General features: G+C 56.9%; 2 protein-coding genes across 5 annotated transcripts in view; both read right to left on the reverse strand.

The window, feature by feature from the left end:
- The window catches only part of EHBP1L1 (EH domain binding protein 1 like 1), a 34,500-nt gene extending 18,799 nt beyond the window's left edge, over positions 1-15,701 (reverse strand). Inside the window, exons 1-13 of one of the 4 annotated variants that reach the window (XM_006131614.4) lie at positions 14,866-15,701; positions 14,310-14,537; positions 9,113-9,170; positions 8,868-8,963; positions 8,355-8,408; positions 6,863-7,041; positions 6,030-6,181; positions 5,576-5,611; positions 5,361-5,474; positions 4,632-5,022; positions 2,004-3,864; positions 1,082-1,254; positions 454-502 (exon numbers count right to left, since the gene is read on the reverse strand). In XM_006131614.4, coding sequence (XP_006131676.2) covers positions 454-502; positions 1,082-1,254; positions 2,004-3,864; positions 4,632-5,022; positions 5,361-5,474; positions 5,576-5,611; positions 6,030-6,181; positions 6,863-7,041; positions 8,355-8,408; positions 8,868-8,963; positions 9,113-9,170; positions 14,310-14,413 — 3,267 coding nt within the window. In that variant the 5' untranslated portion in view covers positions 14,414-14,537; positions 14,866-15,701. Of the gene's footprint in view, positions 1-453; positions 503-1,081; positions 1,255-2,003; positions 3,865-4,631; positions 5,023-5,360; positions 5,475-5,575; positions 5,612-6,029; positions 6,182-6,862; positions 7,042-8,354; positions 8,409-8,867; positions 8,964-9,112; positions 9,171-14,309 lie in introns of all 4 variants that reach the window. The other 3 variants (XM_075939246.1, XM_006131615.4, XM_006131616.4) reach the window with 3 other exon arrangements.
- A 2,493-nt stretch (positions 15,702-18,194) lies between these two features.
- Positions 18,195-22,638, reverse strand: FAM89B (family with sequence similarity 89 member B). The gene is made up of 2 exons (XM_006131613.4): positions 21,439-22,638; positions 18,195-19,506 (listed from the first exon to the last, which is right to left on the reverse strand). Exons 1-2 carry the CDS (start codon positions 21,691-21,693, stop codon positions 19,222-19,224), a joined length of 540 nt encoding a protein of 179 aa, XP_006131675.2. The 5' UTR covers positions 21,694-22,638; the 3' UTR covers positions 18,195-19,221.
- Positions 22,639-24,162: the final 1,524 nt, after the last annotated feature.

The following is a 24,162-nucleotide window of genomic DNA, read 5'->3' on the forward strand; positions in this document are numbered from 1 at the left end:
AAAGTGTAATTAGGCAGGCCAAAAAAGAATTTGAAGAGTAAAATATTTTAAGTACATCAGAAGCAGGAAGCCTGGCAAACAATTGGTGGGGCCAATGGATAACTGAGCTGCTAAGTCGACACTCAAGGAAGACAAGTCCGGTTCAGAGAAGCTAAATGAATGCTTTCCATTGATCTCTGCAGCAGAGGATGTGAGGAACATGGGTTGCAGATAAGGGAGGCTACCCCATGGTCTGTGTGTCCCTAAACCTCTGACAACTAGAAGCTGGGACTGGACACAGTAGGGATCACTTAGTAAATTGCCCTGTTCTGTTCACTCCCTCTGTAATATCTGGCACAAGCCACTGTCAGAAGACGGGACACTGGGCTAGATGGACCATTGAGCTGAACCAGTAGCACCAGTCTTATGTTCTTACAGTCTTTTGTCCCCCACCTGCTGGGATCGCAAACTTACCAGCTTGTTGTTCTGTTTGATAGCGAGAGGGTCCAGGCTCTCATAATTGCTGGAGGAGGATAGACAGACATGACAATGATAGATCCTGCTCAATGAATGAGATCTCCGGAGTAGGGATGTGAATGAGTAGTCGACTAGTCGATTAACCGATACGCCTAAACTTATTGGTTAATCTAGTCAACTACTTGCATTTCCTCTCCCTTGCTGCCTCTGTATCAAATGGAGCAGTGTGGGGTGGCAGGCAGCCAGACCATGAGGGGAGCTGGCTTGATACAGAGGCAGCAACACAGACAGGGTGGCAGGGGGCTCTCCAGGAGTGGTGGCAGAGCACACTGGCTGCTGGTCCCACCCCCAGGGACTATCGAATAGTCGTGTAACCACTAAGATTTCATGCAGTTAGTTGATTATTCAATTAATCGATAGCTCACATCCCTACTCCAGAGTCTGCATCCCAACCCATCCTCCTACCCTGCCCCCATTTGCCTCTCAGAGACACTCCCCCTCCATGGTCTCCCCACCAACACTCACCTTTCCTGATGCCCCTCAACCCCGACTCACAGCCCCCTGCTTGCCCAACACCAGGCTTCCTCACTGCCTTTCAGTCTCAACCTGCAGCCCCAGGACTCACATTTTCTCTGGGTGAAAGTGGTGCAGCATGGCGCAGAATGCCAGCCCATTGCGCCAGGAGGTGGTGAAGTTGGTGACCCGGACACCCCGGTAGCCAGCTGTGACATTCTGGCACCATTCCAGTAGCGACTGGCTGCAACTGACCAGGCCTGGACTAGAAGCTTGGGGCTCCTCCTAAGAGACAAACAGGGGATGGGGTGGGATATGGGTTGGGGAGGCACTGGCTCATCGCACGCTAGGCAAAGCACCCCCACACTAAGCCCGCCCTAGCACTGGCCAGCCATGCAACCATACTGCCCTCCTAGGTCTCCCATACTCCTGCTTGCATAACCCCCCCACCACCACCTTGGCACCAGTACCTTCTCCATCCTCAGGGATCCCAACGCAGAGGCACTGAGCCACCTCTTTGTCCCAGGTCTGGGGCTGTACGGGACAAAGACCCAGCCAATCCCCAGTTTTTGCACCCTCCCATGCCCCCTGCTAGGCAAGGGGGTTTTCCTGGCTGGCCCCACTGTGCCCAGTGCGCACTGGCAACTGGGATCCAGCCACCCCCATGCAGCGCAGTCAGCAGGCCAGATGCTGGGCAGGGTCTGTGGGCCACCGGGCCAGGGGAAGAGATTAGCAAGGGGACTGCAAGGCCCTGGTGATCCATCGCCAAGTGTTATCCCCAGTCCCAATTAAAGGGAAGGAGGTAGCCCACTATGGATTTTATCCCCGCCACACGCCCCAATTAAAGGGGAGGAACTTGCTACTCCCATCCCATAGGATGCCCACCTGTGTCCCAGTAGTAAGACTGTGGTTCCATCTGTCCTTCCACAAACTCCACTCCCCCCTGCCCCACAGCCCCTAGGATTAGTTGGAAGCAAGGGCAAGCAACCATGGCAGCTGGCAGGGCTGGGGGCACAAACATTCACTGTCCCTACCTGGGCCGTCCCCTGCCCTACGCTATCCCGGGCAGCACCGCAGGGCGGGGTAGATGGCTCCCGCCCGGACGCCTGGGTCCCCTCGTTGGATGACGGGCCAGCACTCCTCTCCCGGGCAGAGCAGGTGGGCGGGAGGCTCAGGGTAAGGTGGCACTGTGAGACGTAGGGCTCAGCGGAGGGGGCTGGGGGGCCCGGAATGGGCACGTCCTGGGGGGATGTCGTAGTGAGGGCTGCAGCCCGTCTTCTGCTCCTTCCTGGGGCAGCATGCCCAGCCAGCTGGTCTGTGCAGAACTCTGAGTGCGATTTCTCCAGGGGGGGCCCTGCCCCGCTGGCATCTTCTTTGCTGGGCAGGGAGCCCACCGCCTCACTGCACTCCCTGGAACCCGCTGCCTCCTCTGGTCCAGCCCTCTCCAGCTGGTCTTCAACTGTGCAGGGGGTGGCACCCCTTGGAATTCTGCCGTGTGTTCCTGGGCTCTCCGCGGTGCCCTCCAGCTGGGCAGGGGCCTCCAGAGACAGGGTGGCCACTGCTACTGGCTGCAGTGCACTTCCACAGGAACTTCTAGATGCCTTTGCTCTGGCCCCCTCCATTCGGGCTGGGATTGCCCCCCACAGTCCCTCTCTCGCTCCTGCCTCCATCACACTGCTGCACACCTCCCCAGCCCCCTGGCCCACCACCTCCTCTGACCGATACCTCCATGGCTTGGGGGGGGCCATCTGCGAGGGGGCATCACCTGCCCCACCATGCGCAACAGTCCTTGCGGAATCCTTCCCAGCTGCCCTTTCCGCTCCTGACCTCTCTGGCTGGGATGCTGCCCTGGGACGCTCTCCCACTGCTTTGCGCTGCTCCAGCTTGGGAGGCATTGCTCCAGGAGCTGGCTCTGCCACTGGGCTTGGCCAGCCTCCTTGCCCAGAATCCTCCTTGGCCGCCAGCTCTGTTCTGTGCCCCTCCAGCGAAGGCACAACTTCTACGCTCTGCACCCGCCTGTCTGCTCTGCAATTCTTCCATTCTGCGGCCTGCTCCAAGCTACCGATCTCCAGCTGGCCAGGGATCGCACCCAGGGTGCCTGATTTTGTCACCCCTCCAGATGCCCCCCTGGCACCCTCTTCCACCACATCCTCCGGCCGACACCTCCATGGCTTGGGGGGGACCACCTGAGAGGAGGCATCTCCAGCCCCTCCTTGCACAGCAGCATCCTTCCCACCTGCCCCATTTGTAATTAGCCCCTCCAGATGGGGCGCCAACCTGGGACCCTCTCCTGCTGCCCTGCCCCATTCTTCCTTTGGGGGCACCACTGCATAAGCAACAGCACTCCCGACGCTTGGCCGGCTAGTCACATCTGCTGCCACCTCCTCTCCCTTCCCGCTCCATGGCCCTGGAGGAAACCCCACCAGAGATGACACGGCCAGCAGCGCAGCAGCCGAGGGCACATCTGCTCCTAGGCCTCTCCTTGCCAGGCTGGTGCCTTCCCCAGCAATAATGGCAGGTCCTGGTGCGTCCTCATTGAGATACATCACTACAGAGATGCCTGGAGACACCGAACGGGCCCGCCTGTCCCTCTGGGGCCGAGGCAGTGGCTTTGGCTGGGCTGCCAGTTCTGCTGACCGGGGCCGGGCTAGCCGAGCCCTGGCAGGCACTGTTGGTGCAGGCAGAGAGGCTGTGGGTCGAGGGTCCTGCACTGACTCTGATGCCCCCAGTTTGAGCTGGGAGGAAGGTGGCTTGGTGCCTTCCCATCCGGGTCTCTGGATGGAGGGTACCTCAGGAGGTGGGGCCGTGGGTGCAGCGGGTTCCGGCAGAAGGGATTTCTTACGCCGTGGGGCAGGGACAGGGCTCTCCATCCGGGGCATCCAGATGTCACTGGGCCTGGATGGAGGAACAAAGGGGAACTGGTCTCATCCTGAGGGCAGAGCTGCCTCCTGGGGTGATTTCTCATCCTCCCACCTTGACAACAAAACCAGCCTTCTCGGCACAGGGACTGAAAGGCCAGGAACAGACACCAGCATCCTGGCTCTCCGCCCCACCCCCCAAACTCCTCTTCTCTAACTCCACCTCTCAGCTCCTGGAATGAAACCCCGGAGTGGTGGCTTGGAGGCACCCGCCACACACTAGACTAGACCCCACTCTCCCTCGGGCCAGACCACAGCTAGCGCCCCCTAGAAGGGACAGGCCCCATATTCCATTCCCTGCCCCACCCCCAAACTTCCTCCTCTGTTAATCTGCTCTGTGCAGTAGAGAACAGCAGTTTCCTGCTTGGCCAGCTGCATCCCAAGCCCCACCCCTCTGGCACGGGGCAGAGCTGGCAGCCCAGCTCCCTTCCTGGGCAGGGGAAGTACGGCTTCCTCCTTGGGTGGGAACCCGCACTCGTCCTGAGCTGGGGAGGGGAGCGACTGTCAGACGCTCCAGAAGGCAGAAGCGAAACCCACACAAGGCCCCGGGTTTATCCACGATCAATCGAGCATTAACCTTTTCCCACCACACTCTCATCACTGGCACCCCCTGCCTCCTCTTCCAACCCCTGCCTGCCACAGCAAGGCTAGAACCCAGGAGTCCTGCCTCCCAGCCCCCTCCTCTAACCACTAGCTCCCATTGCTCTCCCAGAGCTAGCGTAGAAGCCAGGAGTCCAGACTCACCTGCCCTTGGTATCACTCCCTGATGCCGGCCGCTCCATCGAGGCAACTGCTTTCTCCTCCTCTTCAGCCCCAGGGTTGCCACCACGTTGTCCCATCTCCTGCGAGGGGCCTGTGCCTGGCTTGTGGGCCTGATCCAGGGCTTGGGTCCCCGTCTCCCCCTGATCGCCTGGTTCCAGAGCCCCTGCAGTTCCCATCAGGTTCCCACCGGCTGCCATGCTCTGCCCAGCCCTCCCGGCCCTGCCTGCACCACTTACTGGAAGGGTGCCCATCAGCACTGGTGGAGGGGAGGGTGCTGCTCCCTGCAGGACCAACTCCGGGATAGGGCCGGGGACTTCCTGCTGGGGGGCATCTGGGACGTCAGCCACTCGGACGGCTTCCCCCTTGGCAGAGCCTGCAGAAGAGAGGGTCCCAGAAGTCAGAGATGAGGGCAATGGAAGTGGAGGACAGCTACACTGCAACTCCCCATATCCCTGACCTGGGGCGGCGGGAGTAAGCTCTGGCCCTTCCTCTCCTCAGGTCACTAGACCCCACGCAGTCCCAGAGCTGGAACAGAACCCAGCTGTCCTGATTCCCAGCCTCTACCCCCCACCCCCTCCCAGAGTAGGGGAGGGAACCATGGAGTCTTGACTCCCAGCCGCTGCTCAGACTATTAGACCCTGCTAACCTTCCAGACAGAATCCAGGAGTCTTGTTGCCCAGCCCAGGGCTTTTGCACCCACTGTTGATTTACCTGCCTCCAGGGGCACTCCATGAGGATTTGCTCTCCCAGCTGCTGCCCTGCTGGTCCCCGGGGCCGAGGGATTCTCCTCCTCTTCAGCAAGTGTGTTGAGCTCTCGCGATGTGTCTGGAGGGAGGAGGCAGGGAGAGAAAGAGAGAGAGATGTAGCAGTTGCTGCACGTTCTGCGCCTCACCTGCCCTGAAGCCCACTCGGCGGGATGGTCCTACCTGTGAAATAGCCCAGCAATATGGTCTGAATGAAACCTACAGTGCAGGACACAGATGGACAGCCAGGAAGGGATGGAGACAGGCAGACAGACAGGAGAGAGAGAGAGAGAGAGAGAATAACCAATCCCAAGACAGCACAGCTACCCCAAGGAGCGGGGACTGAACCGCCAGCCCTGGGGAAGAGACTGGGCCCGGTCACTGTCCCAGCAAAGAGAACCCTAGTGAGCGCCCTCTGCTGGAAGGCACAGAGACATTAGGAGCTGCTTTCAGGGCCACAGCAATAGCGGGGCCAAGGGGAACCCCACCAAAGGCAACCAAGTGAATCCGCAATCATGAATGGACAAGATTTGGGATGGCAACGGCTGTAGGCTAGGAGTGAGGGGCATGGGTTGAGATGGCAGGGGCTGCAGATTGGGAGGAGCACGGGCAGGGGGGACTGGCTGGCTGACCCCACCTGTTGGCCCTGTGCCTTGGCCACTCTTGTCCTCCTGCTGCCCCCTCCTGGCCATCTCGTCATCTTCATCGCTGTCAGCGAAGTCATCCAGGTTGCCGACGTCGCTGGGTTTGACGCTCATGAGGCTGGCCAGGCTCTGCATGTCCTCGTCTCTGGGGCAAGGCACGGTGTAAGGAGGGGATTTGCAGTGGGGGCTCAAAGCCCTATTTCCCTCCCTCCCCAGCCTGGCATGACTCTCGCAACCATTCGCACTGTCCCTCCAGAAGCATGGGCCTTTCCTAAGCTATGGGCTAGAGCAGCTCCACCCTTGCCTCTGTGGCCATTACAGGCAGTGGAAGGGACTGTTAACGATGCACCAATTGTGGCCAGGTGACAGTACGTCCTGCTATTAAAAACTGCCAAGGTGGCCCCTCTAAAGCAGGCTCTTCCTCAACAGTGGTGCCAGCGTGGCTGCCTCGACAGACCCTAGAAATAAGATGACTGCCTACATACCCTCTTCCTCCTCGCTCATGCCAAGATGACTGCGAACGCCCCTCTCTTCCCGTAAAGCCATGTCAAGATAGCTACCTACATCGCCCTCTTCCCCTGCAGTTACGCCAAGTCAGTTGCCTCCTGCACTAAGATGTCCGTAAAGAGCACCCACCCCCAGCCAAGTCTTTTGCTCCTTGTCCAGCCCCTCTTTGGGCCAAGCTCCTGCACTGCCTACACTGCTGGCACAGCACAGAGAGAGACATGCGAGCCAAAACTCATCCCTGCCCTACCTTCTGCCAAGGGACACTCCTGTTCCCAGACAGGCTTGTTTCCATAGACCCCACTTCACTGACAGAACTCACGTGGCTTTGCCCTCACGCAGGAAGACGCAGGACAGCGTGAGCTGCAGCGTGGCAGACACCACCTTAACAGAGCGTGGCTTCAGCTTCAACTTGAGCTCAGCCTGGGCAGGCGTGGGGCGGGCAAAGCGCTGAAGGTTAACATCGGCCGAGGCTAGCACCTTCCGGTGTCCCTTGGACTCCTGGGAAGAGGAGAGAGTCCTGACTCCCAGCCCCTCTTACCCTAAAACCACTAGATGCCACTCCACTCCCACAGCTGGGGACAGAACCCAGGAGTCCTGACTCCCCGGCCCCACTCTCTGTAACCATCAGACACCACTCCCATGCTTAGAGATGGGTCTAGAACCTAGGAATCCTGATTTCCCACCTTCCCTCAGCAACACTGTTCCCTTTACAGACTCTGTGGTGTTAAATGGCTCCAGTGTTCCGCCTGTGAGCTAGCAAGCTTTTAGTCCGAACTGGGAGAGGGCACGGAGAGGGTGCCCAGGGCTCTGGTACACTCACCATAACTCACCAAAGCGTGACAAGTGAGGTCTCTACTGCAAGCCAGTAGCTCATTAGTCATCATGACCTCTGCAAAATGTACATTCCCTACTTAGGGTAAGTTCTGGGAATTGGGGCTGACACCTGAAGTGAGGAACAGTGGGTGGTAAGATGCTTCTCCCCTGCATGTAGCATGTCCCACATGACTCCCAGCAGGGACCTTATTAGCTTTACTAAGCCTGAAACTACAAGAAACCTGCAGCCAGGGAAACACAAGCAACAGGAGCCTCGTGTTTTCATGTTTACGAGCCAAGGCAATGGAAGTTGGGGCATAACAGGAGGCACAGAGGTACATAGGAGACAAGCTGCAAGCCTATTTCTCTTGTGAACAGAGGAGCACGGCCAGCCTGGTTGTTATGCACTGGGAGGAAGATTTGTGGGGAGCAATTCCTGATTAGATGGAAAAGTATCTTGTTAGGTAAGTTTAGGCCCAAAAAGGCAAGTTATGAATTTTTTGTAAGCTTCCATTTGTTCCCAAGACCTTTATTTGCTGCTTCGTGAGGCTCCAGTCTAATTGACCTGAGGACTAGTTTCATTAGACATATGATGTGCTATCTTCTGTACCCCGGGCAATGTATCCATGAACATTGGGAGTGTCCAGCAAAGCAGAGGGGGGGGCTCCAGTGCCCCAGTGCATAAGAGGTGTGTAGGGAATGGGGTTGATAGGTGGGTCCCTGGGCTGCATGTTGCCCACTACTGCTGGAGAGGGACGTCAACATGGGGGGCACTCTTGCTGCCTGTGGCTGGCAGAGGTGGGTCCCGACAGGCACAGACAAAAGTCCATCACGCTAAGGACAGGGGTAGCGAGGCACTTTCCAGCCCTGTTGCCCTTGGGGCATCATTCCACCCCAGAGGAAGCTGCATCTGGCTTTCCTGGCAATGGAACACCCCATGACCTTGCTGGCTGTCGTCCAGCCTTGAGTTACCACACTCTGCTTATCCCAGGACGTACATTCTCAATCACAAAGGTCCATTCCTTATCTTCATACTCATCCACATGGGGGTCCTGTGGGGGACAGCAGAAGGTGAGCGGGGCTTTGCACTGTTTGTTGCACAGGACGGGGGAGTTCTTCACAAGGGTACCAGTGTGTGCATGTGGTTATACGAAGAGAGGCCTGAGACTGCATGTGGTGGTGTGCAGATGGATGTGTGACTGCAAGTGCAAGTGCCCAATGTGCACCCTCAGGTACACAGAGGAGTGCACAGGTACACATCTATGCACGGAAGGACTGTAATCATGAGCTGCTGTGTAACTGTGAGTGGGAGAGATGCATCACTGCTTTGGTGCAAACACCAGCACAGCCACAGAGCTGCACATCTGGGTAAGAGTCACTCATGTGCTGGTGTAGTCCTTGTGCCGGCATACACAGGCCAGTGTAAGAACACACGTGTCTGTGCAAAGGGGTACATGAGCATGTGTGTGCAGCAGGGTGATGGTGTGCTTGTGCAAGCAGAAGTTCCTTACCCGGTATAGCGTCACCATTATATCCACATTCTCTGGCACCATCCAAACGACCATCCCCCGGTACGGATTCTTGATCCCTGGCTGCCAGCTGTGTGCCTGCAGAACACACCCAGCCAGATCAGAGCTGGTGCCCTTTAGGGGAACAGCCACATGTGCCATTCCCAGCCTCGAGCCAGACAGTCCCCCACCGTGGGGCTGGATCACAGCTGGTCCCACTACAGGGAGGGAATCCTGAATCCACCCACCTTGGAGCAGACGCGTCGGTTCCTCCTGGTCCAAACCACAATAAGCTTGTCTGGCTGCCTGCAAGGAGGAGAGAACAAATGAACAAATTAGGAGGGGAGGAGAGGAAGAGCAGCTACAGTCCCAAGGACTCTTCCCATTGGGATCATGGTCGTGGGTGACCCAGGTCCCAGCCCTAGCCCCAGCGTTTGCCCCTCACCAGCCATGTTCTTCATGGAAAACCTTCCCCCCTTGGCACCTCTGCTAACCCCCAGACCTGCCCCCTTGTGCAACTCCATCTAACTCAGTATCCTCCCCGCTCCCTGGATCTGACCAGTTGTCCCTCCACACAGAAACCCCTCTAGTTAGAACTAAAGTCAGGAAGCCCCCAGCTCAAGGAAGGGGGCCAGTATGTTAGCCTAGAAGGGGCTGGGAGCCAGGACTCCTGGGTTCTGTCCCCAGCTCTGGGAGGGAAATGGGGGCTAGAGGTTGGAACACTACTCCTAGTTTGGGCTGCCCACAGATCAGCATATTGCAGAGCTAGGTGGGGAGGGTTTTTATCTTCCTGGCCTAGCCACTGAATGTGTGTGGAGAGGTGGGTGTGGCCCAGCCTGAACCCCCTGCTCTCCCTACACAGGGTGAGAGACACTGGGGCAGAGAGAAAAAGATAAGGATTGGAAGAGCCTGGAGAGAAAAATACGCCGAGGCATTAGGTTCAGTGCTGACTGCAAGAGGCATACACCCCACATTGACCTCTGGCCTCTGCATCACAACTTCCCCTAGCACCGCACTGGGACATTGAGGTCAGCACTGACTGGCAGGGGAGAGCCCCCACACCGAGCTCCCACCTTGCCCCCTGCTGCTGTCTCCCAGGTAAGGATGTAAAAAGTTGTTTAAAAAGTTAACTGTGTAACTGTTAAAAATCTTAGTGGTTACACACGCTGCAGGCTCGGCAGTTGGCTCCCCAGGAACAGGCTGGCAGCCCCTTTCAAGTCCGCTCCTGGGGAGCCACAGTGTACAACCTGCGTGGGGGTGAGGCAGGTCGATCCCACTCCTGCCTGCAGTGTTCTCCCTGGGGCTGGAGCACCCCTTGCCCAGGGCAGGCAGGCAGCTGCTCCAGCCCGTCCCAGTTAACTGTTAACCTTTTACATCCCTACTACCAGGTCCAGATAGGATCAGCCAGCCCTGGCATGGTGCAAACCAGTGAATCACTTTGTAGCCCAGAGAAGCTGAGTTTGCCTGGACTCAGGGCAGACAGGGTGTTTACTCAGGAGGCGTGGGGCTAGGGCTAAGATAGCAGGAGTGTGCGGTAGGATCCCAGCCCTCTGGGCCAGGAGTCTGAGGCCTCTGTCATGGTCCTTGAGAAGTGCTGGGCACCCCTCCCACACACACCCAATACTCCTGCTTCACCCCTTGACGTAAGAGCTTCTGGCTCAGACATTTTGCTCAGTATCTTTCACAGCCACATGGGCCGAGCCCTGGGGTGGGGCTGGCTGTTGCTTGCACTCACACACCCTAGACGCTGCAGCGCTACAGGCCTTGTGGGAAATCGAGTCTAGGAGTTAGAACAGGAGAGTTGTGCAGGCGTCAGGAATCCTGGTGTTATCCCCAGCTCTGGGAGGGGGTGGGTTCAGAGGGCTAATTCAGGAGGAGGGAGGAAGGGACTGGGAAACAGGACTCCTGGATTCCATTCCTGGCTGTGCCACGGATCCTTTGCACAACCTTGGGAGAGTCTGTGTGTGTCCCAGTTTGCTATCTCCCTAGCAGGGTTGCAGACAGGACTGCGAAGTGGTGTAATTCATTACTGGCTGTAAAGGCTGGAATTCCTGGCTCGGAGGCACCAGGGAAGAGCTGAAGGTTTCTTGTTATTGCAAAGGGACATTCTGGAAACTCTGAGTATGCAGCCCAGCCCTGGCTGATTGGGTCGCACTTCCAAAGTATGCTTATACATGAGGTTACCTCAGTTCCTCGGCAGCTTCTATGCACCAGCCTGAGATGCACCCACCTCTGGAAGAGGCACGGGGCTGTTTATCCAAGAATCTCCCACCCAGGGCTGAGATGCAGCTTCCTCTGGGGTGGTGTGCAAGGGCTATTAAGGGGGTGGGGTGCTGACAGTGAGTTTATCACATGGTAACACTGCCAACTGAATTTGACTCACTAGTTGTCCAGGGGGTTTCTGGCTACAGGACAGTAGCTGGCAGAGTAGGGGGGTGTCACTGCTGCTCTAGCTGCCTGTGAGCTGTGGGAGGTGGGATTTCTGACCAGTTGAGTAGGGTTAATAGCAGCTCACTTTGTTCATTTACATCCCCCTCAGCATCACAACTCACAACATGAAAGAAAACTGGGAACATCCTGACAGCAAGTGGATGCAAGTGAACAGGGCTCAGCCTCCTCCAGATGCACCACACAGACGTTCCAGTACTGCTGATGCCCCTTAGTCCTGACCCGTAGTCCCCTGCTGTCTTAGCTCTGGCTCCCAGAAGAACTGGGCTGGCCTGCAATGCTATGGAGTCTACTGGCCAGCTCCTCGCCTGTCTGTCAGTCATGGCCTCGCTCCCCTACCCCATGCTGTCACTGATTCCCAGGGTTCCCCTTCTCCCAGAATCTCAGCCAAGGCCCCTCACCTTCAACCCAAAGACCTCACTATGCCAGGTCAATAGGCTGAGCTTGCCCAGTTGCCCCAGAGCAGACGGATGGGACCATCCAACCTGGCACACTCACAACCACCCACCCAGGAGTTTCTAAACATCGTGCTAGCCAGAATGTCTGAGCCCTGTCAGGACACCCAGGAGGCGCCCCTCCCCCACCCTAACACTGTCATAACATTGACTGTTGCAGGGTATTCTTAGCTCTTGTATGAGGTGGAAATATAAACACACACACAGCTTGTAGCAAATCCTTAGTCCCAGCTCACAAGCCCTCCACAGCTCAGCTACAACTCAGCCCTGGGCTCCCCCACCTACAGTTCTGCTGGTGCCCCTCACTCCTGACTCTCAGCCCCCTGCCATCCCAGCCCTGGGCTCCCTACAGCTGCCAATGCTCCTCACTCTCAAGGTGCAGCCCCCTGCAACTCCTATCCTGAATCCCTGGCCAGGTGCATTGCTCTGGGACCTGGGCCAGCTTACAAACACCTTCCTCACTCCTGGGCTTGTGGCCAAGGGGCTAAATTTAGCCCTGTCAGGAGGGGGGTTGGAGATCACAGCATCTCTGCAGGTGCTGAGCTAAATTGGTGTCCTGCTAGGAACCTGATACCCCCCCAACCACAGAGCTGGATCAGAGCAGCCAGAGCCCGAGGGCAGGGAGATATCCCCAGGCTGAGGAGAGAAGGGCTTTAGGCCCTAACCCGAGATTGCAGTGGGGGAAATCACTGGGGCATGGCCATAGGAGAGGCGGGAGAAGCATGCAGGGTGGGGCCAGCGAAAAGGGAGAGGTCATGAGGGGGAAGAGGAGGGGCATCTGGAAAGGGGAGGAGGCCTTGAGGAAAGAGACTGTGAGGAGGAACCACAGGGAGAGTAGATGGAACACTTGGGGGAGGGCATTTGAAGGGAAGGGGAGGAGTCTGAGGGAGATGAGCAGGAGTTTGAAGGAAGAAGGGAGGTGCCTGGGGAGGGCACCCTGCTGGGATACTTCTGCTTTGCAAGCGCCCCGGTCTAATCCTAAAAGAGGCCTCAGGCCGTTATCCTGCCACCAACCCCACCTCCAAACAGGCCCACCCTTCCTACAGTCCCTCTGCCCCTCTCCCCCAGGTCCCTACCCCTGCTCTTCCCCGTCTCTCCTGTTTCTATTTTTAGCTGCTGCCACTAAATATTTTACATTTTCCCCCAATCCCTTTTAAGGTAATTTTAGTTAAAAAATATCCCAGGCTCCTCCCATGCTGGCTGCTTCTATTTCCACAGAGATGGTCCAGAGCTTGGGAGTGGGGAATCTCTCCACTCCGAGATTCCCCCTAAATCACAGGGGTGTCTCCAACTCTAGCCACCCTCTGTCCCCCCAAAACAGGAAATGAAGAGCTTCCCTCATCTCTATGTTCTAGATAATGCATTATACTTCTCCAGTCCTGTCATAAACCTAAAAGAGCCTCACCACCACCTGTCACTCCCTAGGATCTAGTGCACATTCTAGAGCCTTCCAGCTCCTGTCCCTCCTCCAGGCCTGGAGAGACGCCCACCTTCTGCCAGTCCCTGTATTCTAGAGCACGTTCTCCATTCTGTCTCGCTCCCCAGCATGGAGGGGTGTCCCTACCTCCATCAGTCCCTGAATCCTAGGTTCAGCTCTAGATTCCACACACACACACACCCCAGGCCCTGCATGGACAGGGAAAACACCTTCACAGAGGGCACAGTCCCCCTCAGACATCACATCCACCCCACCAAATCTACAAATTTCCAACTCCACAACAACCATCTCTGTGCCTCAGGTCGCCCCTTTCTGACCAAAGACCTGCTAGGGGCTGGAGTCAGCATGGGGTGGGAAGGGAGATTTGGAAACAGGGAGCATGGGGGTGGAAGCAGGAACATGGGGCCAAAGGAGAAAGGAGAGACTCAACCACTATAATCTGGAGTTGTGGGGATCGACCCCTTTCCACCCTCAACTCTCCCCCTGCCCCAACTCCCACATTTCCCCACCAGGACCACAGTGTATGTGTGTCCTGTCTTCCAGCCTATCCCTGACAGCTCCACCCCAGGACAACAACCTGTCCTGGGCACCTCTCACTCAGTCACATACACCCCAACAATATTTTGGGAGCTCCATCCCTGTGGCTAAAATAGGAAAAACCCATCCCAGAGTGAAACTTCCCTGCACATAGTTGAACTGCCCCCATTGGAACTGATGGTTGAGAAAGAGTTAATATCCACCCCCCTCCGCCAGACGTGCCTGCCCCCTCCCCTCCCCCCAGCCAGCTGGATTAATTAACTCATGTCAATGAACAAGAGAAGAACTTCTTTCTCCCTTTGACAATCCCTCCAAGATCCCCCAGAAGACTCAGCCCCTCATCCTCCCATTATTAATTTCCCTCTTGGAGATGGAGGGGCTCCACCTATGCCCATCTCTGCCCCATAGTTATAATGGGGTCCCCCTCACCCACCTCTGCCCCTTAGTTATACTGGGGGCCCCTGTGCACAGCTCTGCCCCTTAGCTATATCGGGGTTCTCCGCACACACTTGTGCCCATGCCCGGCTGAGCCGTCCCGTCCCAGCCCGGGGGGCTGGCCCCACTCACCATTTCTTGGTGCACTCCACCATCAGCTCCTGGTAACAGGCCACGAAGTGGAACTTGGCGGCGCGTTTGCCCACGCGCTGGAGTCTCTTCCACGCGGAACTCATCGCGGCTCGTGGCGGGTCACGCGGAGCAGCCCTCGTCCGACCCGAGACAGTCGCCCCACAGGTTACGGCTGCCCCCGCAGCACCGGCCGATGCCCCGCGATGCCCATCGTGCCGGACCCCAACGCTGCCGGAACACGACACCCGAGCGGCGGCGGCTTGGATGCGAGCAGAGCCAACGGGGCTCCTCGAAAACTTGCGGGGTTCTGGGCTGCCTCCCAACACCCCGATCCCTGAGGGGCTGGGCTCCCCCCGACACCCCGTTCCCTGAGGGGCTGGGCTCCCCCCGACACCCCGTTCCCTGAGGGGCTGGACTCCCCCCAACACCCCGTTCCCTGGCGTGGATCCTCCCCGGACACTCCGATTCCTGTGGGGGGGGATTGGGCTCCCCCCGGACAACCCGATCCCTGGAGAGGTGTTGTCACCGCGAAGCCTGGGGAGAAGTTGGCTCTCACCCCCGGGTCTCTGCGGCCCCGCTCTCTGCCCCCGGGCCAGACGCCGGGCAGATCAGTTCCAACTCGGTTCCGGTGCCCGAGCCCGACAGGCAGCGGAGAAGGGAAAACTCCGGCGAGAGCGAACAAGGGACCCGTGCCAGGCTGCCAGCGCCTGTCGGCCGGCCGTGGCTGCGCTTCCTGGATCCTGCACGCCCCTCCCTAGGACTCGGGGCGCCGGGGGTGCGCGCCGGGCCGGGCTGGGCCGGGCTCGCCCCGCGCAGGAAGTTTGCGCGGAGACGAAACCAGAAGCAGAAGCAGAGGAAAGGAGAAGCAGAGAAAGGCGCGAGTCCGCCCCCCCCAGCCAGGGGGCAGCGGTGGGGGCAGGGCAGCGGTAAATGGGGTCGTGCCTGGAGATGCCACCCACCAGGGTGGGCGCTTTAGCCCAGGCACGTCTGGGGTCCTGGGAGCGAGGGGGGCTATGCACTGGGGAGGGGGTCGATGGGGGAGGTGCTACATAAGTGGAAGTAGGGAGAGGGGGCTAAATGGAAGGGATAGAGAAAAAGTGGGGGTAGCTAGAGGAAATGGGGGTAGCGGGAGATTGATGGTGTGGGTTCTGGGGAGCTGTGGGGGGGGGGGGAGTCTGGGAGATGGCCAGAGGGAGTCACAGTTGGAGAATACAGTTTTTGAGGGGGCAGGAGAAGGGGTAAACAGATCTGAGTTAAAAGCCTCCCACTGCACCCTCATGCTCCCTTCTCTGGACACCCCCTATTTCCCCCCCTCCCATTTTTTCCCTGCAGCACTAGGTTATCTTAGTCCTGATTGGGGGAGGGGGACACAGCATGGGGGATGGGGAAAGGATCACAACTGTGGGGGTCATGACTAAGACCAGACTGGAGACACCCCCCTGCAACTTCCCCAGCCCAACCCTCCTACCCCACCCCCACTGACACTTCCCACCCTCCACCCCCCTGCTCACATAGCTGCCTGTGGGCTCAGCGGGTATAAATACCCAGTAAGCTGAGCTGGGTCCTGGCATAGGAGCCACCACCCCAAATTTAGAAATGGCCTGCCAGGCCCAGAGAGCAGCTAACTCCCCCAGCTCCGGGCAGGGGCCTCCTGCTGCATGCAGCCTCCTGCAAAAGTGCACACGCCAGCACAGGCATTGGCACAAGGATCCCTGCCCTCCAGGGTCACAAATAAGCCATATGTACATATGCTGTGCCCATGGGTCCCTGTGTAGACACTCATGCATGGCTACAGGTGGGTGCACAAGCTCATGGCCACACATCTGCCTGGTACTTGTGTTCATGTCATGTGTGTCAGGGCCATTAGATGGCCACACATGGATCATGTCCTGTGTGCAACCACACATGTCACATGTTGCTTGTCAGTGAATCACAGGCCTGGACTCCTGTTACACTCCAAACACAGTCTGCCATGAATCCTTTCCCCACTTCCTACCCACAGGGGTTGCAGTGACCATTCCAAAGTGTGTGTATGGGAGCAATGACCACAACACCCCGTGTCCCTATTGCCCTATAAAACACCCGCTGTCTCTGAGTCAGTGGCTGCATCATCAGCCCCCACCCCAATGTTAACACAACAGAATCTGCAACTGAATCAGGGTGTCATGTCTTGGTCCTCATTTCAGACCCACAGCCCCATGAGCCCTGTCCTAGGCTCTCCCCCACCAGTCCTACAGCACCTCTCAATGCCTCCCCTCAGCTCCCGGACACACCCAGCCCTATTGGTGCCCCTCAGTCCCTCTCCACAGCCCCCAGCTATACCAACATGAGCTCCCCCAGCTCTGCTAATGCCCCTCAGTTCCTCCACACAGCCCCGGTGGGAATGCACTCCCACACCCACCCAGGCCTTTTCCATTGTGATTCTCTTGTCAAACACTGAGTAATCCTGACTCAGGGCTGGGATCTTCTAGCCACACCTGCCCCAGCTGAGTAGGGTGAGAGGGGGTGGACTGTCAGCTTGGAAAGAACTTGCAGTCAGCCCTTCCCAGGCTGCCTCTACTCCTTCACCTTCGAGTAGGGACATGAACCTGGGAGCTGACAGCAGAGCAGGGATGGGCAGCTGCAGCACATTGTTAAACACTGCGGGAACAGGAGACAGGGCCAACAGTGCTATTTGAATGCACTATATTCCCCAAGGCCACTCGGCCATGGGAATCCTGGAACCAGTGGAGGCTGCTGAACTCACTTGGGGCAAAAAAATCAAGCAAATGAGACCTGGCCCCTGGCCCCAACCCCACTGTGTGCTCCCAGAGGCCAGGCCTAGAACCCAGGAATCCTAGCACCCAGACCACCCACTAGACCCCACCATGCTTCCAGATTTGGACAGCTGGTGTAAATTAGACAGGGCTGCACCCCCCCCCCCTCCCCAGGGAGAAGGGATGGGGTATATATTGTCCAGCCAGGCCCAGGCAATGCTATGTGTCTCGAGGGGGCCCATAGTGGATGGGGAGGGTCCACAGTGTTAGCCACGCTCCCACCCCTGCCAGCAGGGGCCTTCCCACTAGAGCTGCTGGGTGAGAATAGGAGGAAGAGGGGCTGACAAGAACATTGTGTGTGGGGAGCCTCCTGAATGACACAGTGTGGGACTGAGGGTTCAGGGCCCCACTGTCCCCTCGATCAATCTGGCAGGGGGACACCAAGACTGGCTGGGCCTGGAGGGATGGGATGTCCCTGCCCCCACCATCCTGCTAAAGGAGCCATGAGCCCATCTCCCTGTGGACAGAAATTCAGACTCACTGCTCCCCCTGCTGGCCATGAGTAGTTCCTGCAGGAAATGTCAGCTACAGGGTAGGACAGGGCTACTCAACTTTGGAAGCCCAGGGGGCCACAATGATACTCACAACATGTGCGGGGGGCCACAACTTAAGTGTGGTTGCATATACATGGAAATGCATATGCAAATATGTGCAAATAGCTTCTTTCACACAGTACCTCTCCCCCCACCCTGGGTGCTCCCAGCACCTCTTCCCTGGGGGCTAGAAACACCGATACCCTGTATCCATCTGTGCCAGGTAGCCCATCCACTTGCGTCTTCCAGTGTTCACCCTGCCTGGGAGAGGCCTTGCCGTTGTGGAGTGTGTTCCCAGAGGAGGCCATGTTCAAAGGATCCCACCCATGGGCCGCGGGTTGAGCCCCCATGTAAACCCAAAATGCACCGCGGGCCACATGTGGCCCACGGGCCATGTGTTGAGTAGCCCTGGGGTCAGGGATGCAAGAAAACTTTACACGGAATCAGCTATTGCTGGGGTTCAATCTCTAAGCCTGGCTGTTCCTAGCCTGGCATCTCTGGGCTTGCCATGTCAGTTATGAAAGTAAAAAGATTGCTTAAGCCCAAGCACTCTTTTAATTACTAATTAAGCAGTGCACAGAGCCCTCCAGGTTCAACATACCAGCCCTTTCTGTTCCCGGATAAGTGGGGCAGGAGCAGTTGCTGGGCTCTTCTCAGGGAATACAGTGTCACCAACCCCGACCAGTCAAATGTCATGAGATTAGCCCTCAGAATCACATTGGGGAGATGAAACCGTGGTTTGGGAGCTCTCTCTCCTCTTGTTCTCCTCATGCTGGGACATCCCCCCACTTTGGGCTGCTAACCCTATGCTGCTCTTCTCTACCACTACCAATACCCCTCCATGGCCCTTCTTGGCATGCACTCCCCACACCTGTCCTCCATCTTCATCCTGCCTGAAGGCTATTACAGGTCCAGCTGACAATTCGAATGGAGACAGGTAACTCTTGGCCTTCTCAGTTACCTTGTGGGGCAAGCGAGGGTGGGGGATGAAACTAGAATTCCAGTAGGTCCGACACAAATGCTGCAATTACTTTCCAAGTTCTGACTCCCATCCCTATGTACTGGAATATTACAAGGCAAAGTCAATCTCTGAGGATTTATTCCACAACTCGGTTGGGGTTCAAGTCCCAACAGGCTGTATATATTACATTTCGCCTCTCCCCCTTCAGGAGGGGCCGGGTTTTTTTCCCGTATGTGTCAAATGTTTTTAAATTTTATTTTTAAATATCTTAAAAGTGGCCATTTTTGGCTCCTTGCTGAGGCACTAAAACCTGCTAACAGGATCCTAACTGCCCACCCACAACAATGCAGCAAAATGCACTGCTCTAGCCTCTCCTTATAGGGGGCACTGCAAGGAGAAGGACAGGAGCTGGCTGCAGAGAGAGCTCCCAGATACTCTAGCCTTGGCCTCTCCCAGCAGGCGGCACTGTAGGGAGTGGGACAGGATCGCTGGCTGCAGGGGGAATGCCTGGCTTCTCCAGCCCTGGCCTCTCCCAGCATAGGGAGCTCCCAGCTACACATGCTACTATGTCCAAAGGGGGTGAGGCTGCAGTGACCACAGGCTCAGATAGTGATGTGGAAGGAGTCCTGCAGCCATTGGTCACGGGAGTTCTGGGGCTGAGGCAGGCTGAGCCGGCCCAGCAGTGGTGTCTCCTTGTGCACATCAGGTCCTGGTGGCTCCACCTCAAATTCATCATCCTCATCAGAGAAGCCGTTCTCAGCAGCGTAGGAGCCCTCAGAGTGAAGGGACGACGACATGTCCTGGAACAGCCCTTTGTACTCCTGGATTGACTCGTACAGCGACCACAGCTGGCACAGCAGTGACATGTCCAGTTGGCGCAGGCCCACCTGTGAGGACAGGGACCAGGAGGGTCTGTCACAGTTGGGTCCGTTCCTCCTCATGGCTCCCTGATGCCCTTCAATTCCCAACCCACAGCCCCACTGCTCAGCCAGTGACTCTGCCGCCTGCTATTCCATCCTACCTTTGCTGCCTCCTGTTGGGGGGAACAAGACCTGCTTTATGTGTGTATTTGCATATATGGATATCCATACTTGGGTGCATGTATTTCAGGTGTAGCAGTGTCTGCACACCGTTATCACCACACTACATGCCTATTCTATAAATACAGTGCACATTCACACTAGCCTGGCTGTGTGAGTTGTATCCATACAATGCCCAGTGCAATGGAGCCCCGTTCCATGACGAGGGCTCCTAGATGCTAATACTCTTCTTCCTTCTTTCCACTTCCCTATTCAGGGTTGGCAACCTTTATAGACTTCTTCCAAACCCATGACCATGTGTCTGCCTTTGGTGCAAACTGATCTTACTAAGTTCTGCTTATATCTGGCCCATATCAACAGAAGGGCCATAATGGGTCAGACCAAAGGTCCCTCTAGCCCAGTGTCCTATCTGCTGATAGTGGCCAATTCCAGGTGCTCCTGAGGAAATGAACAGGACAGAATAATCATTGAGTGGTCCACCCCTTGTTGTCCAGTCCCAGCTTTTGGCTGTCAGGGATTTAATGACACCCCGAGTGTGTGGTTGCATCCCTGACCATCTTGCCTCATAGACATTTTGATCAACCTACCCTTCTTAATGTATCTGATGTTCCGAGTCTTTGGCTTCTCCTTGGGTCATCTTCTATTCACAGTCATTGTAAGGGCCATCCTATGAATATACCTCTGGGATCCCTACTGGTAAGGTCCATGTCAACACAGCTTGACCTCTCTCAACTTGTGTTCAATGGGGCAACCCCCATGAGGTCCTTCACAACCTCATTTCTAATTCACTACTGCTACTAATGACACTGAAATGTATAGATTTCAAGGCCAGACGGGACCATTAGATCATCTAGATTAACTTCCTGTATTGCACAGGCCAGCTAATGCCACCTGTATGTATGCAACATGCTTTATGCACAGCCTGGACATTCACATGCATTTTTGCCCAAACCCAACATAATGCTACACACACATGTACACAAACATGCCCATATATGTCCTCCCCACATGCTAGGTATTTACAATACACACATGCAGCACAATACCCACACATGTGTGATGCATATGCTGTTGTATACACTCCCTCCACCTACACGCACAGACACCAACATAAAGTTACACATGTACATGGACACAAACACAACCAAAGACATTTTGATCCAAATGCCAGTCACATTCAGTCATGCCAAGCCTAAGGAGTTGAAAAATTGTAAGCCAGATCCCCGCCTCACTGCACATGGGCATACATAATGGTGGGTCCCATTTCTTTGCCTGCTGCCTTGGAGCCTGGAAAGTGGGAGTAAGGGGAGGACCATAGCATAGGCACATCCTCCAGCTAGTTAGTTCCCTTCTCAATCAGGAATAGCTGCCCTGGGATAAGCACCTCTATCCCACTAGAACTGTGTCCACACAAGCAGGCACTGTGGTACTTTAAGGAGCCTGGAGCTCTTAGAACAGGGCAGCTTTGGAATGTGGGCAGGCACTAGTCAAGGAAAGCTGCCCCAAATACGATGAGACTCTCAGTGAAACCTTGGGAGCTTGTGACTCCGGGAAATTCCCCAGCCCACAAGTGTCCCAAGTTCTGAGGCAAGTCTCCACCCCCCCCCCCCCAACTTGTGTCCACAGTGCCGGCTGCCCGGGGAGCTTAGCAGTCTACCCCAGCTAAGTGGTGCATGGGAGGCAGGGGGCACGTCATGGGAGGGCAGAGAGGCTGTGCCATGTAGAGGACGGCCATGCCACGTGGGGGAGGCTGTGCTATGGGGGCAGGGATGCGGTTACCATCTCCTTGCGCAGCATGGCCAGCGCTGAGTCCAGGTTGGCTGGTTTGCTCCGCAGCAGCTTCTCGGAGGCAGCTCGTGATTTGCTCAGGTCGTCCTGGATCCGTGTCTTCTTGCTGTACACTTTCTCAATCTCACGCCATGAGCCGCCACTGGAGTTGAGGATCCCGCTGAGGCCCTTGGGCAGCGGGGGGAGCCCTTCAATGGAGCAGACGTTACCCCCCAGGCAGTCCTGGGGGGGCTGGAGGCCATTCATCGTGGACAGGAGATGGGGAGGGAAAGAAAGAAAAAGAGAGAGCCCCCCAGGCAGATAAGCTCAGCCTGTGGCAGAGAGGTGCGTCCGGGCTATACAGGTGTCCAGTTCTCTCTGTCCCTGTCCAAAGCCTAATTCTCAGCGGGGAGGGTCCTTCTACTAGGTCCCCACACACTGTCTTTAGGGGGCATCCACGATCGAGCTAACTATGCCCCAATTCGACCGTCCTAGCTGGTAGCTGCCCCCACAGCTTTCTAACAGGCCGATCCCCCCGTCAGCCAGCCCCTGCAGCGCCCAGTCCGGTGCTGATCTAGCTCAGGGCGGGGGGGGGGGGGGGGGGTGGGTCACGCTAGCTTCACTCCCTCACCCCTGGGGGGCTAGGAAAGGGCCGGCCGGATCATTCTGTGCTCCCGCCCAACGCTTTCGGCTAACCCAGGATCTCAGGACAGCTCATCTCGAAGCCTCCTTCCCCTTCCACCCGCTGCCATCCGCGCTGCTCCGCTTCCCGGCTCGCTATTTTCCGGTCTATTTTTCCATCTGGTGCCTTTTTCCTGCTTCTTTGTTCCGCGGGCTTCTGGCCGCGAACCGCCCTCTGCGGAGCTCGAGGGGTGGGGGCGGCTGGAGCGATGGAGAAACCCTTCGCAGGCGGACGAGCGCGGGGCTAGCAAGCCACGCTCCCAGCGGCTCGGGGAGCTCGGATGTCCGCTCCGGCCCTGCAGCCCTTGGAACAGAGACAGACAGACGGACAGAGGGGGCGTGGCAGCCTGACAACAGCTGATGGGTTCCCTAATCCGTCCCCCGAGCCGGCTCGCCCTTTGTTTGCTCTGCCTGCTGCTACCACACCCCACCTGGTCCCTTTCAGATCCCCCTCCCCGAAAGGGGCAGGCCGCCTCGGGCTTAAAGGGGCAACAGCGGCTGGGACACAAGGAGACCCCCTCCCGAGGGCAAACAGGGCTCTGGCTCCTCAGCGAGTGGCCTAGCAAACAGATCCTCCCCGTCTCCACCAATAGGCTCTTTCCAGGTCTGCGGTGGGGCCCACTGGCAGGGAAGGCCAACCCTGGGATGCTAATCCTCTGGCCAGACGCCTGGAGGGTGCGGAAAGCCGCTTAGCTGGAGAAAAACAGTGGCCTCAGCTAGCAGCAGGGCTGGGGGGAAGGGGCAGATCAGACATGTCCCCAGGGGCCCGTCTAGAGTGCTGGGTTTGTGCAGCCTGCTACCCTGGCATCTATGCTCTACCTCTCTCCTCCTCCATCAGGTAAAAAAATATACCGGACAGCTAGGGATGATGGGCTCTATTGCTACCTCTGGAAGGGAAACTAGGGGGTGAGAGCAGGGGCAGGGACGAGGGTCAGGACTCTATCCTTGGCTCTGGCACTGACTTGCAGTGTGGCCTTTGGCCCCTGTTTCCCAGCAAAGGAAAACTTCTGTTGGCTGTTTCCACTGCAACATTCCGAGGAGTGGGGCTCTCTCTCTCTCTCTCTCTCGGTAGGGCGCCCCACCCAAAAGGGTGCAGTCTCAGCCCGGGCAGCACCCAGCATGGCAGGGGCCCTCCCCTCTCAACAGCAGTCTGGGCAGCTGAGTGGCACTGCTTTCCAGTGTACCAGGTGGCAACTGCTAAGGCAGAGCAGGGAGCTGAGTCCAGCCTTATGGAAGGGGAACCAGCTCCGTAGTCCAGGGAGGTAATTAATCTGGCTTTGGACTGGGCAGCCCTCTTTTTTGGGGGGGACTGTCCCCCATCACTACTGAAGCAAAACTGGACAATGTTTTATTGGGTGCTGGACAGTGAATGCCCTTCTGAAGAGCCACTCAATCTCAACCTTGCACACGCAATGTGTGAGGTCTGGCCAACATGTGTGGGGGGCAGTGTTCTTTGTAAGATGTGCTCTTGTGCGCCCGCTCAGGAAAGATTCAAAGGCTGCCCAGCTGATTAGCAGAGTGCCCACATCTAGGTTTTGTTTCTATTGATGAAGCACATGCCTGCGTTCACATAAAAATTTTTTCCTGCACATGGATGGAAAAGATTAGAAGGAACATTGGTGGGGGCACATTCCATTCTGCAGGGCAGGTGTACTCTCCATCCCACCCTTCACCTCTTCCATATGGGGCTGGGATGAAGGCTGTGGTGCTGGGAAAGAGTGTGCATATATGTAAAGGTGAGTCACAAAATAATTCAAAATGAAGCTGTTGGCTCCCCTGAGTGACCAGTGGGGGAGTCACATTGCACTTAAAAAAAATCAAAAAAAGCAAAGAAAAAGCTCATTGAACTGTGTGTTCACATTTTACTGTGAAGTTAGGCTGGATAATTTCAAGTCAGACCTTAGTCAATTTCAATGTCCACATCTCAGACCACAAGGTGTAGGGCCTGAGGGTTGCACATTGGGCATGACAATGTCCTGATCTGAAATCCCTTCTGATTGGTGTGGAGATGCAGCAGCCTCTGAGGTGGGGGCTGTTTATGCAGGGGTTGCTTTC

Source organism: Pelodiscus sinensis, chromosome 11, assembly GCF_049634645.1.
Source record: "Pelodiscus sinensis isolate JC-2024 chromosome 11, ASM4963464v1, whole genome shotgun sequence".
NCBI lineage: Eukaryota > Metazoa > Chordata > Testudines > Trionychidae > Pelodiscus > Pelodiscus sinensis.